This window comes from Rhinolophus sinicus, chromosome 10, assembly GCF_057876585.1.
Source record: "Rhinolophus sinicus isolate RSI-liver-muscle chromosome 10, RSI-T2T, whole genome shotgun sequence".
Lineage (NCBI taxonomy): Eukaryota > Metazoa > Chordata > Mammalia > Chiroptera > Rhinolophidae > Rhinolophus > Rhinolophus sinicus.
The window spans coordinates 11463508-11480072 of record NC_142510.1 but is presented as its reverse complement, the minus strand read 5'-3'; the positions used below and the strand labels follow the sequence as shown (position 1 = coordinate 11480072).

At 46.3% G+C, this 16565-nt stretch overlaps 1 protein-coding gene across 31 annotated transcripts in view; it reads left to right on the top strand.

Moving 5' to 3' along the window:
• The window catches only part of RBFOX1 (RNA binding fox-1 homolog 1), a 2003336-nt gene that overhangs the window by 825917 nt on the left and 1160854 nt on the right, over positions 1–16565 (top strand). For all 31 annotated transcript variants that reach the window (XR_016022576.1, XR_016022577.1, XM_074323048.2 and 28 more), the window contains one exon: positions 11487–11549. Coding sequence is in view for 28 of the 31 variants with exons in the window: in XM_074323048.2 (XP_074179149.2) it covers positions 11487–11549 (63 nt within the window). In the remaining 3 variants the exon portion in view is untranslated. The remainder of the gene's footprint in view (positions 1–11486; positions 11550–16565) is intronic.

The following is a 16565-nucleotide window of genomic DNA, read 5'->3' as shown; positions in this document are numbered from 1 at the left end:
TGTCTCTTTTTTTTCCCTTCTCCACTGCAGTCTGGTTTATGCTGTGGTGTATTGTTGACACATTCATCTTGGTAATAGAAATGGAAAGCTACTTTTCATTGAGAAATAGATTCAAAGTAAAAGATGATTAATGAACAAAAGCATCATGCATTCCCAATGATGTGCTTTGTATCCCAGCTCAATAAATCTGCCTGTATCTCAACCTCTTGCCAACATTCTGATTGCTGTATCCATTCTCCATTTCACTTCAGAAACTGCTTGGTTGAGCTCCCCAACCTACCAGGTGTCATGGAAGGAGGACAGTTAGAATCGTGGGGAGGATTTTCCCCTGGCGCCCTATGCCCGATAAGGGGAGTCCAGGGGCTGGGAACAGTGCTTGATGTTCAGGGGAAGAGACTGTTATTTAGAATCACTATGTGTGAGAGGCCTCCCTTTGTAAACCTATCACTCATACCTGCACAATTTCTCTCTCCAACGACAAAGATCAAGAGAAGTAGTGAGATGATGGATAATAGCCAAAGGGAATTGCTTGGGAAAAGACGATCCATTGTATAGAAGCTTCCTCTGTGTGTGAGAGCTGATGATGGCGTCGTGACACATCCAAGCTCATCTCTTGTAAAAGCACATTGATAGGTCACCCCAGGCCGTTTTCTGGGCAGTCATAAGCACGTGGTGTCTACCTGGGATGGGAATATTCTTTCTGAGAGTGAATATAATGCAATCACCATTCAGATCAGGGTGGAAGTGCTAGTGTCTCTGTGGGAATTTGCACAAATACTTAACCTCTCTGAATATCATGCTTCATCGGAAAATTAGAGGTAATGATACCCACAGCCTAGGGATTCAATGAGAATTCAGTGAAATGCTGCGTGCAAATTGTTGATCACACTGTACGGCACCGAGGAAGAGCTGGCTGATTATTGTTATGATTATTATTCCCCTGTTATTGTTACTGTTTTTATAAATACATATGTATGTACATCCGTATCTGTCCCAAATAGATATTCACTGAGTTCCTTTAAATAACAATATTTTCCATCACTTTTCCTTGTTTATTTTATTATTAAATTTTATTGGCGTGACAATTGTTAGTAAAATTACATAGATTTCAGGTGCACAATTCTGTATTACATCCTCTATAAATCCCATTGTGTGTTCACCACCCAGAGTCAGTTCTCCTTCCATCACCATATATTTGATCCCCCTTACCCTCATCTCCCACCCCCCTCCCCCGTTACCCTCTGGTAACCACTAAAGTATTGTCTGTGTCTATGAGTTTTTGTTTCTCATTTGTTTGTCTTGTTCTTTTGTTGTTTTCAGTTTTTTATACCACATATAGGTGAAATCATACGGTTCTCGACTTTTTCTGTCTGACTTATTTCGCTTAGCATAATAATCGCAAGATCCATCCATATTGTCACAAATGGTCCTAGTTCACGTTATGGTCCTTGTTTCTTAAGATTGTCTTCCGCATAGGAGGAGGATGTAAATATGGTTAAAGTAGGTACAGCTCTGTGAACTCCCACGGTTGTAATACTCTAAACCCATTTACCGTGTTGTCTCATTTAGTTGTGGTAAGAATCTGCTAAGAATAATTTTCATTTCCACCGTTTCTGTCTGAGTCCCAGAGATATAACGCAATCTAGTCAGGGTCAAAAAGCTGGAAAGTGTTGAAACCAGGACCTGTACCCAGGTGGGTCAACTCCCAAAGTCAAAGTGCTTCCTTCACATATAAATTTGTCTCTGCAGATACTGCGATCTGTCCCCTCACTGACCTATACAAAGCTGGTAGATGGGGACGTTGGGCATAAAGAAAGAGCTTACAGAGCAGGGTGGGTAGTGAAGAACACCTGGGTCACAGATTGAGACCCTTTGGATGCCGGAGCCTAGAGTTTCATTCAAGAACTATTTACGCATCCATTCCTCCATTCGGCACAACTGTTATTCCGGATATCATGTTAGGTGCAAAGCACTTGGTGGGGGAAACAAAACCCTCAAGGTCCGAGTCCTCATGGGGGCTTTATTCTAGCAGGAGAGGCAGATGCTAATCAAATGGGTATGATCTGCTGTGTCGTGATAGCCGAGATAAAGGTGACCAAAGCTAGCGCGCCCTGGATTTATCACAGGAGGACCCGGGAAGCTCTGCTAAGCACGGGGTCTTGGAGCTGAGAGTTGAAACCACATGGGGGACAAACCATTGTGGGACGGGCACCTTTCTCTTCAAGTCCCGCTTCTGGAGCCTGGTGATTGCAGGTGACACTGATCCCTCTCTGTTGTCATTTCCCTCCATTGGAAGTAGCAGAGCTTCTTGTGTCACATTTCTGCAGAGGTCGGGCCTCTCTCTCCATCTTAAGTTCTTTATGTGAGGAGTTGGGTGGTTTCTACGCAGATGAAATCCTTTGATCTCCTTAATGCCAAGTGTGTGCCGGGCCCGCTCCAGACACTGATGGATCTGGGTACAGTCAGTGCACGTGAACTCAGGAGCATTTGCTGAGAAGCCTCATTTTTCTTGATGGATAGAACTCACTCGCCATGTCTATGACAGGAAGAAGCACTTTCGTCTTGCAGACGATTTTGTGCAACTCCAGTGATCAGCCAGGAGTTTTATCCATTTCCGCCAGTCGTTTATCATGCAATCTAAGATTCTGCAGGAATGAAGGATCTCCCCTTTCTCTGATTTACTTGGCACTGACCCCTGGTCCCTCTAAGGAAACATCACAGGTCCCAGGAAGTCCCCCCTCACCCACCTTTAAACAGTAGAAGTGTGGACTTCTCTAGGTTTGTGGAGAGACTGGTAAAGGCAACTAGTTCAGGGAAACTGAGATGTGAAGCTGATACTCACCCCCTCCCTTCTCGCTAGAACGGAGCCACAAGGCCCCACCCAAAAGGCCAAACTAGACAACATCTGTGTTTTTAAGAAACAATCGGTACACCGGATACTGGTTGAAAGTGTGAACTCGAGAGCCACACAGAAGTGGATCTGGGTCCTGGCTTTGCTGATAACTAGTGCTAAGCTCTGGGGCAAGTTCTTTCAGATGCTTTTTTAAAAAATTAATAATTAACTAAGTAATTTGTTTTCCAATTACAGTTGACGTTCTTAAATGCCTAGCTCATCATCATGAAAAGGGAAATAAGAGATGTTGTGCCTGGAGGGGGTTTTGTAAGTAAACGCCTGGTCCATGGCACATGCTCAGTATTGGGTCACAAGAGTTGTTACTTATTTATTTAGATCTGTGTGAACTTCCATGTGAATCTCTGTCAGCCTTCATATCAAGGGACAGCAATCTTCTTTTCTATAAAGGGCCAAGTCGTACATGTGTCTGGGTTTGTGAGCTGTGGAATCTGTCATAACTACACAGCTGTGTTGCAGCAGGAACCCGGCCATACGTAGCACACAGGTAAAGGAGCGTGACTGTGTCCCAGTAAAACTTTATGTACAAGACCCTGTGTTGGATTTGTTTGCCTCGGTCCATAGTTTGCCGATGTCTGATCCCGATGGAAGGCTTCCTGGGCACAGCTGCCTGGGCGTCAGCAGCCTGCCCGCGTGGCCGGGAATGGGTCTTGACTTGGACAACTCAGTCATTGAAACATAGGAGGTCTGACAATTAAGTTTGCGAACTCGTCCTAGAAAAAGTACCACATACCTCATTGCTGAATATCACTACGGTCACCTTCAAAGTACTCCCCTTGGGAAGCTGTGCACCGACGCCAGTGCCTAGTCCACCCTTCAAAGCAACGTTGGAACTCTTTTTCTGGAATGGCCATCAGAGTTGTCGTTGTATTACCCTTGATGTCCTGAATGTCATCAAAATGTCTTCCTTTCAATATTTCCTTTATCTTCGGGTAAAGAAAGAAGTCACTGGGGGCCAGATCAGGTGAGTAGGGAGAGTGTCTTCCAATACAGTTATTTGTTTACTGGCTAAAAGCTCCCTCACAGATAGTGCCGTGTGAGCTGGTGCATTGTTGTGATGCAAGAGCCAGGAATTGTTGGCGAAAAGTTCAGGTCGTCTCACTTTTTCACGCAGCCTTTTCAGCACTTCCAAATAGTAAACTTGGTTCACTGTTTGCCCAGTTGGTACAAATTCATAATGAATGATCCTTCTGATATCAAAAAAGGTGAGCAACATCGTTGCAGCAAGTTCACCAACTTAATTGTCACACCTCGTATGCAGTCATTCACAGAAACGCACCGAAGCTAGGCTCGGCCCGTGGGGCACTTCCTTGGGAAGACACATCTGTGTCTCCCACTCATCCTCAGTGCAGGAGGGTAAGCAGCACATCTGGAGTGGATAACAGTCAAGCCTGCGCTGTGGAATCCGGGTGTCGAGCTCTGCGTGCTCTCTCCCCTTCGCTCTGCGTGGGTCCCCAAGGGATACTTTTTTGACTCTACGCCATATTTCAAGGGCCTAGTCTGGGCCCAGCCATAGGGACACCTCCCCCCCGGTTCCACAAGAACTTGATGATGTTTTCCAGCTGACAGCACATGCCTCTTTTCCCTCACTCGATACCCAGAAACTTTTACCTTTATAGAGATTGAAATAATCAGGTCTCATGTGTATATTTCCTCTCACAGAGTTACTATCACATGCTTTGAATTCAATGTCTTATGTACTTGGTGGAAAAAAATAATATAAATACACCTTGAAATTTCCCTAGAGTTCAGCTTCCCTTTTCATACCGGGTCTAGCTAAAGTTTGGAGCAGAATAACAAGAGCCTCGTTGCCTCATATATGCCCTGTTGTCTCTGGCGGGTTCAAATACAATATCACCGAGAAGGCCTTGATGACTTTGCTCTCTCTGGCCTTGAATCTGAGAGTCTAAGGATTTCTTTGGAGTACGCACAGCCGAGTCTTTTTGACAGACAGTGCAAATTAAAAGATCCGTTGCGGCCCAGGAACCAGGGACCCAAACGTGGCCCCTGGGTTTTCATTTACAGTTAGGCAGTGCAGACACAATTATTGCTGACAGGGAAGCAGAGGCTGGTGGCAGAGTGCGTGTGACAGGAGGCTCATGCCAGCCCGTAATTGGAAGGATTATTTTTAATCAGGACATACCCCACAGCCCAAACATTAGAAATCTCCTGTAAGGCCAAGACAGGAAATTAAACACACCAACAATAAACCTCAGAGGAGGGTGGCATGTGGGGTGTAATATCGTTAGTTTCTCCAAACTCCCCGGAGCTTCGAGTAGAAGTTGGTTTCCATAGGGAGGGAGGCTGGGAACAATCTTTCCGTGGAGAATCACAGGCCCTGTACCCGCGCCCTTGCTGGGTGGGTGGGTGAGTGCAGGCAAATTAAATGCAGCAGGCAGATTCGTGGATGCTTATTGCATTTCAACACTATGACCAGTCAAATGTAAGCCTTGGAGTAGCAACTACGGTTGTAGGTCATCAGGATGGGAAGAACCCCATTCATTCTTCGTTTTCAGACACCTTACGTGATTTCTGAAAAATCTGGAACCTACTATGTGCCAGGGGTGATGGTGGCCACTAGTATGCCGGCTCTGCCATCACAGGTTATCTGGATAGTTTCACCTATTGGCAAGATTTTGCAAAGGACCCTCGGACTTTATTGGAAAGACTGTTGTTGACCAAGTACATAGAGACAAAGTGAGTGCTCAGGGACTGATGGGATTCCGAGTGTGGGGAAATGGGGGCTTCCCCTGTGCATGGGGAGGTCAGCTAGCGGTCAGGAAGGGCTTCCCAAGGATCAAGAATACATCCATGTTTCCCAGGCAGGCAAAGAAGGATACGTACATGCTTACCAGGCAGGGGAACCAGAGTGTGGGCCGTTCGGTTTGAGTTTAGAACTCTTGGCTCTTGGATTTTGATCTTGTTCCGCTCAGTCACTTACATTGACCAAATACAAGGGGCAGAAAAGAGGGATATTTTGGAAATACTCAACCCAGAAACTGGCAGCTGACGTGGGAATGGGTAGGATGCAGAAACAGATGACGTGGAAAACAACTAACAGGCCCCGAACCATCCTTGCTGCGTGGAATACCACTGTGTGGTCACGGGGGGACGTGGCGTGCTCGACCACGGCTCTCCTTAGAAAACAAGCCACACACTTACAGGGAGGTGACGTGCTGGTTCTGAGTCTGGAGCTCAGGGGACTTAAATCCGTAGCAAATCCACAGACACACAGTCATTCGCCTGGCCCAGTGCAGCCGATCTCATCATGCAACCGCAGTAGTGGTCACTGGTCAGCAGTCTTGTGCTACAGGCCGAGAGTCACTGGGTTTCCTTGGGGCTGCAGTGCACGTCCTACCCTGGCTTGCTGTCCTCCCATCGCAGGTGTGATCGGCACCAGTCTGTCCACACTCCGCCATTGCCAAATGGCACATGGTGAGTCCGTATGGGACTGGCTGCCTTATTCTGTGCCGATGTGGCTTCAGGCCCCTTTCAAGGACAGTGAAACTCCGAGACACTTGGAGAGAGTGTCCCCCATCACAATCATCGATGTGGTCCAAATACAGCGGGCTTTTCTGAATGCAAGGCTGGTAGAGGACGCCCCTCCCCCAGCTGGGTGAGGTACCACCTTTCAGACCAGTGTCTGACTAGCAGCTCTTTTCCTGGCGAGCAACAGAAACCCACTCAGAGTAGCTCAAAAAAAGGTGGGGAGGGATACTCATTACACAGCACAGGAGGAGTCTCAGCTCTGGGAGGCAGGAGAGGCTCTGTCCCCTGAGGGACCTCCATCTTGCATCACCACGTGAGCAGGTCACAAGGTGGCCCCTACCCCCGCAGCAGCTTCCCCTTCTCCACGGTCCCTCCACTCTTGCCTGTGCTCTCTGCGCCGTACTTCTGGCTCCAAAGCCTGGCTTCCTCGCTCCTTCTCTGAACACGTGGCAGGGAACGGTGACTCCACATTGCCGACTGCTCAGTTGTGGGAGCTCGTGGACACTTCGCAGTGCCTTCCAAATTCCTGGAAGACGTTGGAGATAGGGTTTCATCCTCGCTCGACACAGCCCTAATGGAGCCAGGACCGTGTTGTACAGATGATTTCTGGGGTGACTAGGCCAGGAACAGGGAATTGCAGGGGGGGCCGGGGGGGAATATAACTCTTAAAAGAGCTGCATAGTCACCTGAAGTGTGTCTGAAGTTAGCAACGGGGTGAGTAAGCTTATCTGTCCTCCCTCCTGTTCTTCCTTCCTCCCTTCTGTCCCCTCTCCCTCCCGCCCTTCCGTATTTCCTTCCTTCAGCAAGTGTTTATCAAATGCCTCCTCTGCAGGCAGTGTGGTCAGAGCTAGAATTAACATGGTGAGCACACAGAGCCAGCCCCTGGCCTCGCGGAGCTAACATACTGGTGAAACAGGCAGACTTCAATCAAATCCTCTGTGACTGACGGTTAATGAAAGCTGTGATATGTGCCATGAAGGAAAGATAGTGGGTTCCTGAGACCAGTAGTAGGGGTTTTCCGGCAGGAAGTAAGAATGAATGTGAGGTGACAGTGTTAAGACCATCCCCAGGTCAAAGGCACAGCTGATACAGCTTCCCTGTGGCTCGTGGCGGGTAAAGTATGACCCAGAACTGGAAGGTCACTGGGGCTGGTACAGGGGTCCAGAGGGACGGGGTGCCCACCCCCCTAATAAAAAAGGCTGGAGCTGCGAGCAGAACCACGCCATGTGGGATGACAGGCTGTGTCACAGGGCTTGGCTCTGTCCTGCATAGAATGGGAAGCCATCGATAGAGGGCTTAAACGGTTAAGTCACATGGGCACGTTCACATTCTGTAAAGATTGCTCTGCCAGCTCCGTGGAGGGAAGAAAGGTGTAGCCTGGAGACAGGGAAGATCTCAGCAGCCCCTTGCGGTCCTCTGTGTGAGGAAAGCTGTGCGGCTGCCCATGGCAGAGCCTGTGAGAGTAGAATTGTTGCATTCGCCGGCCCTGTTTGGAGTCTGAGGTAGAAACTTACACTGCAGGCCCAGGGTCATCGACTTCAGTGATTTGGAAGTAATCGGTGCGTGATTTTCTGCATCCATTCGGACAGACCGCGTGAGCATTCCCCTCCACTCTGCCTGACTCTGTTCCCTGTCCTTCTGCCTTTCCTTCACTTGCAGCTTTTTTAGCTCCAGCAGCCTCAGGATGGTGACAATTCCGTCCAATCCACTGGGGCCCAAGTTTTCCCCTGGTTGCAAATTGCTCTTCAGGGAATCTGCAAGAGGAATTGTAAACTCAGGATGACCTTAGTATTTTTATTTATTTATTTTTTTTAACTGCATCACTCCTCTGGAACTCTAGAAAACATCTTTGATTTTTCATGCTGTCTGCTGCCATTGCTAATGACTGTTTCCATTACCACCTTGTAACAACGGTTCTCAGCCTTGGTTTGTTTTTATAAAACCACCCACCTGGAGGATTTGACAGATTCTTATTAGCGTAAAGGGGACTAGGTTTAAAATTCATGGCAACTGCAGGTTGGATTAAAAACAGATAGAAAGGTGTGGGTGTGGACGTAAAGCTGATATGAACATGAAATTAACATTGTCATCTGGACACCAAGTTTGAGAGCGTCAGAGCAGGCCATGATGCTCAGAGAAAGCCTCTTTCTGGAATGAAGTTCCGTGCCCTTCCTTGGTGCTGTAACACTTTAGGTCAACGAGGAATGCTTCTTACGCTACCCAGTGTCACGAGCAGCTGCTAAGTGGCTGGGTGCTGGGCCAGGTGATAAGGCTACTGAGTTGAATAAAACATTGTCCTTACCTCCCAGGAGTTCACAGCCTGGGCAGGCCGAGTCTACAATGGGTTAGAGAGAGCATATATTCTTGTTAGGAGGCAAGGCTATATGAAAGGCCACTGAAAACAATTCAGTCCAGCAGAAATGAAAGGGTCAGTGAAAGCTTTGGAGAGAAGTTCACACTTGGGTTCAACTTGAAGAGTGAGGTCAGATTGGCCCGGGTGATGGGCAGTTGAGGAAGAAAGATGTCACCAAAGGATTGGAGGTGTGACAGCCTGTGTCTTTTATCTTTGCGTATGTGAACAGGTATCGGGTTGGAGGAAGGGACTGGAAAGGGGGAAGAACAGGAGGTAAGAAGGTCGACTCTGACTATAGGAGCTGTCATTTTTAATAAATAAGAGGATGCGTGTAGATTTAAAGACAAAACCTATGATATACGACGGATTCAATAAACTCTTACTGCTGCTGTATTTCAATGATGATGACGATGGCGAGAAGAAGAAGAAGAAAGCGACAACACAGATAATTCTCTATAGAGAATTCATAGAAGATAAACATATAATTTGACTGTATTTCCTAACTGTTCTAACTTTTCTTCCCAAATCGTGCTCTTTCTCCTCACCTGGTTACATTCTTCTATTGTCTTTACAATTTCAGCTTTATTGTCACGTCCTTGGCAAAGCCTCTCCAACATCCCTGACTGTGCTTTGTCTCCCCCCACTGAGCTGTAGGTACCACGGGGACAGTGCCTGGGATAGAAAAAGGCTAATAACTAATCCCCTTTAAACAGCATTGACTTTGTGCCAAGGACAATGTCAAGTACTTTACAAATATTCACCCTTAATACTCACCTCAATTTGTTGAGGTAGGTATTATATTTATTTCCATTTTATCGATGAGGAATCCGAGACAAAGAAAGGTGACTTGTTCATGGTCATAAAACTAGTAGGTAGTGGAGCCATGGATAAGTGGAATGGGTGGGTGGATGGGTGGATGGATGGATGGATGGATGGGTGGATGGATGGATGGGTGGATGGATGGGTGGATGGATGGATGGACGGACGGACGGATGGATGGTCGGACAGATGAACGGAGGGACGGACGGAGGGACGGACGGACAGGTGGATGGATGGATGGATGGATGGATGGATGGATGGATGGATGGATGGAAGGATGGATGGATGCATGGATGGAAGGAAGGAAGGAAGGAAGGAAGGAAGGAAGGATGGATGGATGGATGGATGGATGGATGGATGGATGGATGGATGGATGGAAGGAAGGAAGGAAGGATGGATGGATGGATGGATGGATGGATGGATGGATGGATGGATGGATGGGTCGATGGATGGATGAATGGATGGATGGATGGATGGATGGATGGGTGGGTGGGTCGATGGATGGATGGATGGATGGATGGATGGATGGATGGATGGGTGGACGGACGGATGGACGGACGGACAGACGGACGGATAGATGGGTGGATGGATGAGCACTGTCGCTACCAGCCTCACCACTTCGCAGTTGTGTACACTCTCAGGCCTCTCCAGACAGAGGTCTCTCTTTCCAATATTTTGGAACCACTTGATGTTCTCAGACATTATAATTTATCAACACCAAAAAATACAACAAATGTGAAGTTAAAACAAACCAAAACAAAAAAGGTCCGTCATGTTAAGAAAGGGGGGACACATTTTCTAAATAGATAACCACAAAGAATAATTAAGCTCTGAAACTTGAATTGCATTGAGTTGGCTTATAAGTTGTAGCACCCCTTTATGGGAGTAACGGAAAGAACGCTCGATCGAGATTCTAGAATGCTGCAGACCAGTCTCATTTGGGCTACGTAGGTTTGTCCCAGGGAGGAAGCAGGTCAGGGTCAACTGTCTTGGGCACAGGACGCCATCTATATCTTTCAGGTCTATTACCGAATCTTGACTTTTCTCGGGTGTTGACCTCTCCCCAACTCACTGTATTATATGAGATTATAATGGTCATTTGCAGTTCAGGCAATGTTTGGTTTATTTAAATATTAATGAAAATGAGTCTTCCTCCTTCTGATTGGATGGTGATAGCCACGTGTATGAAATTTATTGATGGGGCACCTTCTGTCACAATTTTACTCATTGCAAATGAACTTTAGCTGTCACAGGATTGGGCATTACAGAATCTCGGAGTTCTAGATTTAAAAGGAAATTTAGAGTTGATTTCATTCCACTTAGCTCTAGACAGGAAAATCCACAATAGTATTTCTGAAAGCTTGTCCTCCAGACTTTCCTTGTACCTATCCTATGACAGAGCTCACTGTGTAACACAAGAGTACAGCAGGTCTTCGAATAATGTTATTCTGTTATAATGTTGATGAGATGCTGTGGGAATTTGTTTATATCAACTCGCCTGTGGTAAAATTGGTTTCCTTATATGTTGTTTCGCTTGAGGTAGCAGAACCTATTAACAGTGTTAAGTGAGGTCTTACTGTACAGCAGAGTGGTTCTAAACTTGGTATCCATCAGCCCAAGTTCAAATCCAGGCTCCTTTACCTCCAGGCAGACTTGCTTGAGCTGTCGGAACCTCAGTTTCCTCTTCTGCAGTAGAGAAAATAGGGACATCTTCCCAACCGGAGTGTAAAAGCATTCCATGAAAATATATTTACAGACTTGATGCTAGTCATTTTCACCACTCATTGTTAAATTCACAGCGTGGTCAAGAACCTATTTTAGCGGTTAACATGAGATTATTCTGACAAAAACGATGCAGACACAATTCCAGAATGCATTCCTCGATGCTAAAGGCTTCCCTCTCTTCTTTCCTAGGAAACTGCTCAGAGAACTCATGCAAGTGGCACTTACAGTTTCCTTGATCGGGCTCAGTGTTCAGTAAGTACCAACCGCTTTTGAACATTCATTACATAAATGCATCCATTTCTTTGATCGTGTTCACGGTGGAAAGCTCTCTTCTGCCAGCCTGAAGTTCCCACAAACACTTTGCTGCCTGTCTGGGTCTTTCTTTTCTGTAAGATTCCATTGGATTCAGAGATGAGAGGAGGGATTGCTGGTAGAACCCCCCTCCCCGGCCCCCCACCACCACAAAGAACATCTGAAATGTGTGAGTGTGGATGGGTTAACCGTGCTGTTACTGGCTGGGGGTTAAATGTGCTTTTGTTTTCCTCTTGTTCCCTAAGTCTTTCTCACTAGGAGACATTTTTGTCCCCCTCTCTCAGTCACATGACCCTGAAAAGTAGCAAGAAATGGCAGGAAACAGATCAGTTGGTGAGACCACTTATTTCTTGAGGCCTGTAAGAACAATTCATTTTGCGCCTTTTGAGCCAGAATGCGTTACTACTATGTAAAAATTACTGCAAGAACGAAATTCTGTACTTGAGGATGGACTACCGTATGTTTCCGTCCTAGGGTACATTTTAGACGTTTCATTTGTTTTTAGCAAGTAAGCACTTTCTGCCGTCTGCCTTACTCGTCGTGCATAAGGACCTCATTTTCGGTGAAGCCAGCAGTATTGGGTCCAATTTCCCCAACTCTTATTTTATATCGTGCATTAGCGATGGTACACAGCACCTCCATACAATCTCTGACATAGCTCTCCTTGCCAATAGTTCGGTCGGTGAACAACTTGCTTTAGGAATAAATCTGTAATCATTCAACAACAAATATCAAAATTCGGAAAGGCTCACTAAAGGAAATATTTATTTTTTTCAAGACGTAGCTCCTCCTAGGTTTCAGAATTTTTTTTTGTTTTTTTTTGTTTGTTTGTTTGTTTATTAGTACTTTATTTGTAATGTTTTGTCCTAAAGATGATGTGAAAGCTGGTTAAATTTTTTTTTTCAGCTCTTATTATATTATTATTATTTTTTTTATTAGTTTCAGGTGCACAAGACAAAGCAAAACTTAGACGTTTATCATTTATATCCCTCACACTGTGTGAACCCCCCTCCCCGCATCCACTATCCCTCTGTACGTTCCCCAAATTAATTTTCAAACCCCCATTTCTTAATGGATTCTGCTTCTGAGAGTCGTGGAGGATGATTTGATGTATCAAATATAATAAAGGGGCAGGTAGAATTGGCGGCTGTGGGACTCCAGGCCCAGGAGAGGTTGATCAAAGGAAATTCTTTTGCCCTCAGTGGTATTGCATGACTCCCCCACCGCTGTGGAATTTGCATATGCGAGTGGAGAGAAGAAGGAGGGAATGGGAAGAAATAAAAGAGGTGGTGTATTCGCTGTTTGCTATATCAGAATGACTGAGTGTAACCCTGATCAGCTAAAGCTTGTATCACACAGGAGATTAGACCCACAGCTTTTGTTCCCAATAATAAAGGAAATTTTACGTCTAATTCCCTACATGCTACGTCTGTCTTGTAAAGCCTTTGAAGTTCAGACTGCAGCATTTCCTGAAAATTGTGAGATTTTGTAAGTGTAAAGGCGGGGGCTGTTTGGCGGGCATTCTGTTCAGATCTATTGGGTTTACCGTTAAATAGGCATGTAACTCCCGCTTTTTCTGTTTCAAGCAGTATCCTCCTAGCCACCTTTGTGGTGCTGGAGCAGGGGAGGGATGGAGCAAAGAAGGTTTCAAGGCTGGATTTTCAGATTACACGTGACCCTCCCACCCTTGTCTCTACCTTCTCAACAGCATACAAATTATTGCTTCTCAGAAAGAAATGCATGTTCCAACCCTGAATTGGGGCTGAAGTTTCTAACCTAGGGGAGGTACTGGTCCCCGAGATAATTAGTACAGTGTTGTAAGGAATGCATGTTAATTTGTCTTTGGATATGGTATTTCCATATCGACATTGCAGTCTAAAGAGAAAAAAAAAATATTAATTTGCTGCTCCAAACCAGTGTGCAGATATCTGATAATTTAAAAACATGTAAAAAAGGAAGAAATGGAAAAACTCCTCATTGGGGACATTAGAGTGGCTGCCCAATCTCTGTATGCCTAATAGATTTTGATGCTTTCCGTGTGATCAAAGCCTCTCTGGTACAGTGAGTGGCAATCAACCTCCGGGGCCAAGAGGTCACTTCCCTCAGAACAAAGATGGAGTTCTGGGAGGTTGCCTGGTTACCAGGAAAACATGATCTGGCATCTCTGTTGGCCTTATGCTCAGGCCTGGTGCCCTCGTCACCAATAACATGTGTGGTACGTTGCGGGTTAAGAAACTGCTCCAGTCCCTCAGGGGATTTTTGTGGGAGCAATGGCTGCAGTTGGAATTTGCTCTTATCTAACGTCATGCCTGTATTGGTGTTGTGGCTGATGTCTTACTTTGGTCTGACTCGAGGTTTTCATGGTTCCATTAGCTTCAGAAAATCGATGTTCATTCACTGCTTCCAAAGTCTGGTTATCTTTCATTGTTTCCTTTTTTTTTTTTTTCCCCCAGAATGTTCCATTTACATTGGGGCTCTTTGGGCATAGATTGGCCAATGTCCAGGATACAGGGGGGTTAGTGCAGGAACCAGCTTCTGTGTAGGATTCTAGTTCTTACGTCCCTTTCCGATCTGTGTGCCAAACAAAAGGAAAGCTGCAGGAAGCTGGTGGAATAGGGTTATTGGTAATACTTCAGCCTCAGAGTAATTTCCTATGCCTTTTAGCTGCCAGTGGAAGCCTGCCTTGACTCTGTCTCCTGTCAGGTTCCACTAGCTACTGCATCAAAATTATAATTCGTTCCTTGAGCAAAAATGTATTTAATGTGCATCTTTTTCTTTAGTGCACCGTCGCCCAGTAGAACTTTCTGTGGTGACAGGAATATTCTCTCTCTGTGCTGTGTAGTATCAGGGACCACAAGCCACATATGGCCATTGACCACTTGAAACATGGCTAATGCAACGGAGGAACTAAATTTAACATTTGTATTTGTTTTTCATTAAACTTCAATAGTGTCATTGGCTAGTGACAACCTACCATATTGGACAGGGCAGGGCTGGACCAGAGACCCTATGGGTGCAAAGGCCAGGGCTTAATTCTCCATGCTTGCGTGCAGGCTTGTACTCACCCGGTGCCCACCAGGGTGGGTGTTGGTTGGTATGCGGCTGCTGTCCCAAGTCCCCGAGTGTCTTCTACCACTGCAATTCCATATGCCTTCTCCCACCACATGGACCCTTGATCCAGAACTAAAGGGTTCATGGTCCTCTAATGCCACGGCGTGTGCCACTCTTAACCGGTGGGTGCCTGTCCTATGCTGGTTGTTAACCGGTATCTAACCTCTGATTATATCGACAGCATCTGCTGTTGTGCTGGCCCCTAGTAGGCCAACCATACTTGATGGACATAGTGATGGGCCAACACATGGCGGGGGGCGGGCATGAGTACACAGATGCTGGGGGCATCTGACTTCTGATGGAGTCCTATGTCAGCGGGAGAAACAGAACTGGCATTAGATAAGAAACCAGGCTGGGTCTCCTGGATGACTGTTTGTCCTCTAGTTACCACCTGATATTCCACTAAGCTTTTACCTCTGCTTTGTCAACTGTTAGGTCTAGAATAACGGGCTCCAAGTCTGTCACTAAATTCCATGCCATAGGCAGCACAGATGGCTACACATCTTCCCTTACTTCTGGCTGTCATTTCTGACTCCAAACGCCTAAAATCAGACCAGACCCCACTCACTCACCTATGGACACCTACCTTTCTCTCCCCAGGTACCCCAGTCCCCACTTTAGTCATCGCTGACTTAGTCTTAGTCTTCATTCTCCACTAAGAAAACAGTGAGCCTTTGATCCGGGCCTTTGAAAGACTTCTTTCCGTTCCCTCTGTTGGCATATCCCGCCAGGCTCTCCTTCCTCGTGTGGCTGTCAATCTTCCTAAGGGATCTTCATGCCAAAAACCACCTTGGTCTTTCTACCCTTGGTCCCACCAGCCGGGAAACCCTCCCCACTCTCCTAGTCTACTCTGCCGTTGGCTCTCTGTTCAGACCCTCCTGCTACATGAACGTTTCCCTATGTCCTCAGTTTCTTGATATCCCCTTTTAGGATAAAGAATAAACTGTTATCTGTTTTCAGTGTGGAAGGTTGACCCCATGATAATATTTTTTAGGCTCTGGAGCTCAGTGGAGCAGGAAAGAGCAGAACAGTCTAAGGGTGAACAGAAACAGAAAGAGCAATGATTGTCATCCACGGAGGTAGAATTTGATTGAGTTGAAAAAAAAAGAGTCAGCACATTAGCTGGAAATGGGAGAGGTCAGGTATCGGTTGGAACACAGGAGGGCAGGAGAATAAGACAGGAGTGACATGAGAGCATGAATTTAATGATGGCCAGGCCTAAGGTGGGTTCCATGCCAGCTGCAGTTAGATTCCCATGGCTTAGAGGGCACTCAAAATGCTGCTTCCATTTGGTAATTCTCATGGACCTTCCCATTGGCTCTGACACTTGACCAGCCACCAACCACCATCATATATTCTCATCCGCACATTCCGTACGTGTATCTCGTCTCTCTTAAGCTGCCGCATAGCAGAGGTCTGTTAAATTCTTCCTTCTCACCCGACCTCCCCACTGCGAGATCCGGAGTCAGAGTCCCAGGGATCTGTTTGATTTAATGAGTAGATGCAAATGAAAGGCGAGAGAGAGTGTCAGCCGAGAAATGACAGAAGAAAAGCATTTCCTTCCGCTCTCTTCTTGGTGGGAAAGAGGAAGATCAGAAAGGATGGAAGTGACAAGAATGGGTTGTATGCTAGTCGGACTCAAGCATCATGGGTTAAAGAGGCAGAAGCCTAAGTGGGACCCCACTGACTGCCTGGTTAGTCTCCCCCATTTCACCCAGTTTAAATATGCGCGGCACTCAGCATGCACTCTCATTATCCTGTTTATTACGTGTGTGTTATGTGTCTCCTCCATGGATGAGGGGATCTCTGAAGGTATCATGCACGTCCATCTCAGTGCTCTGGTCC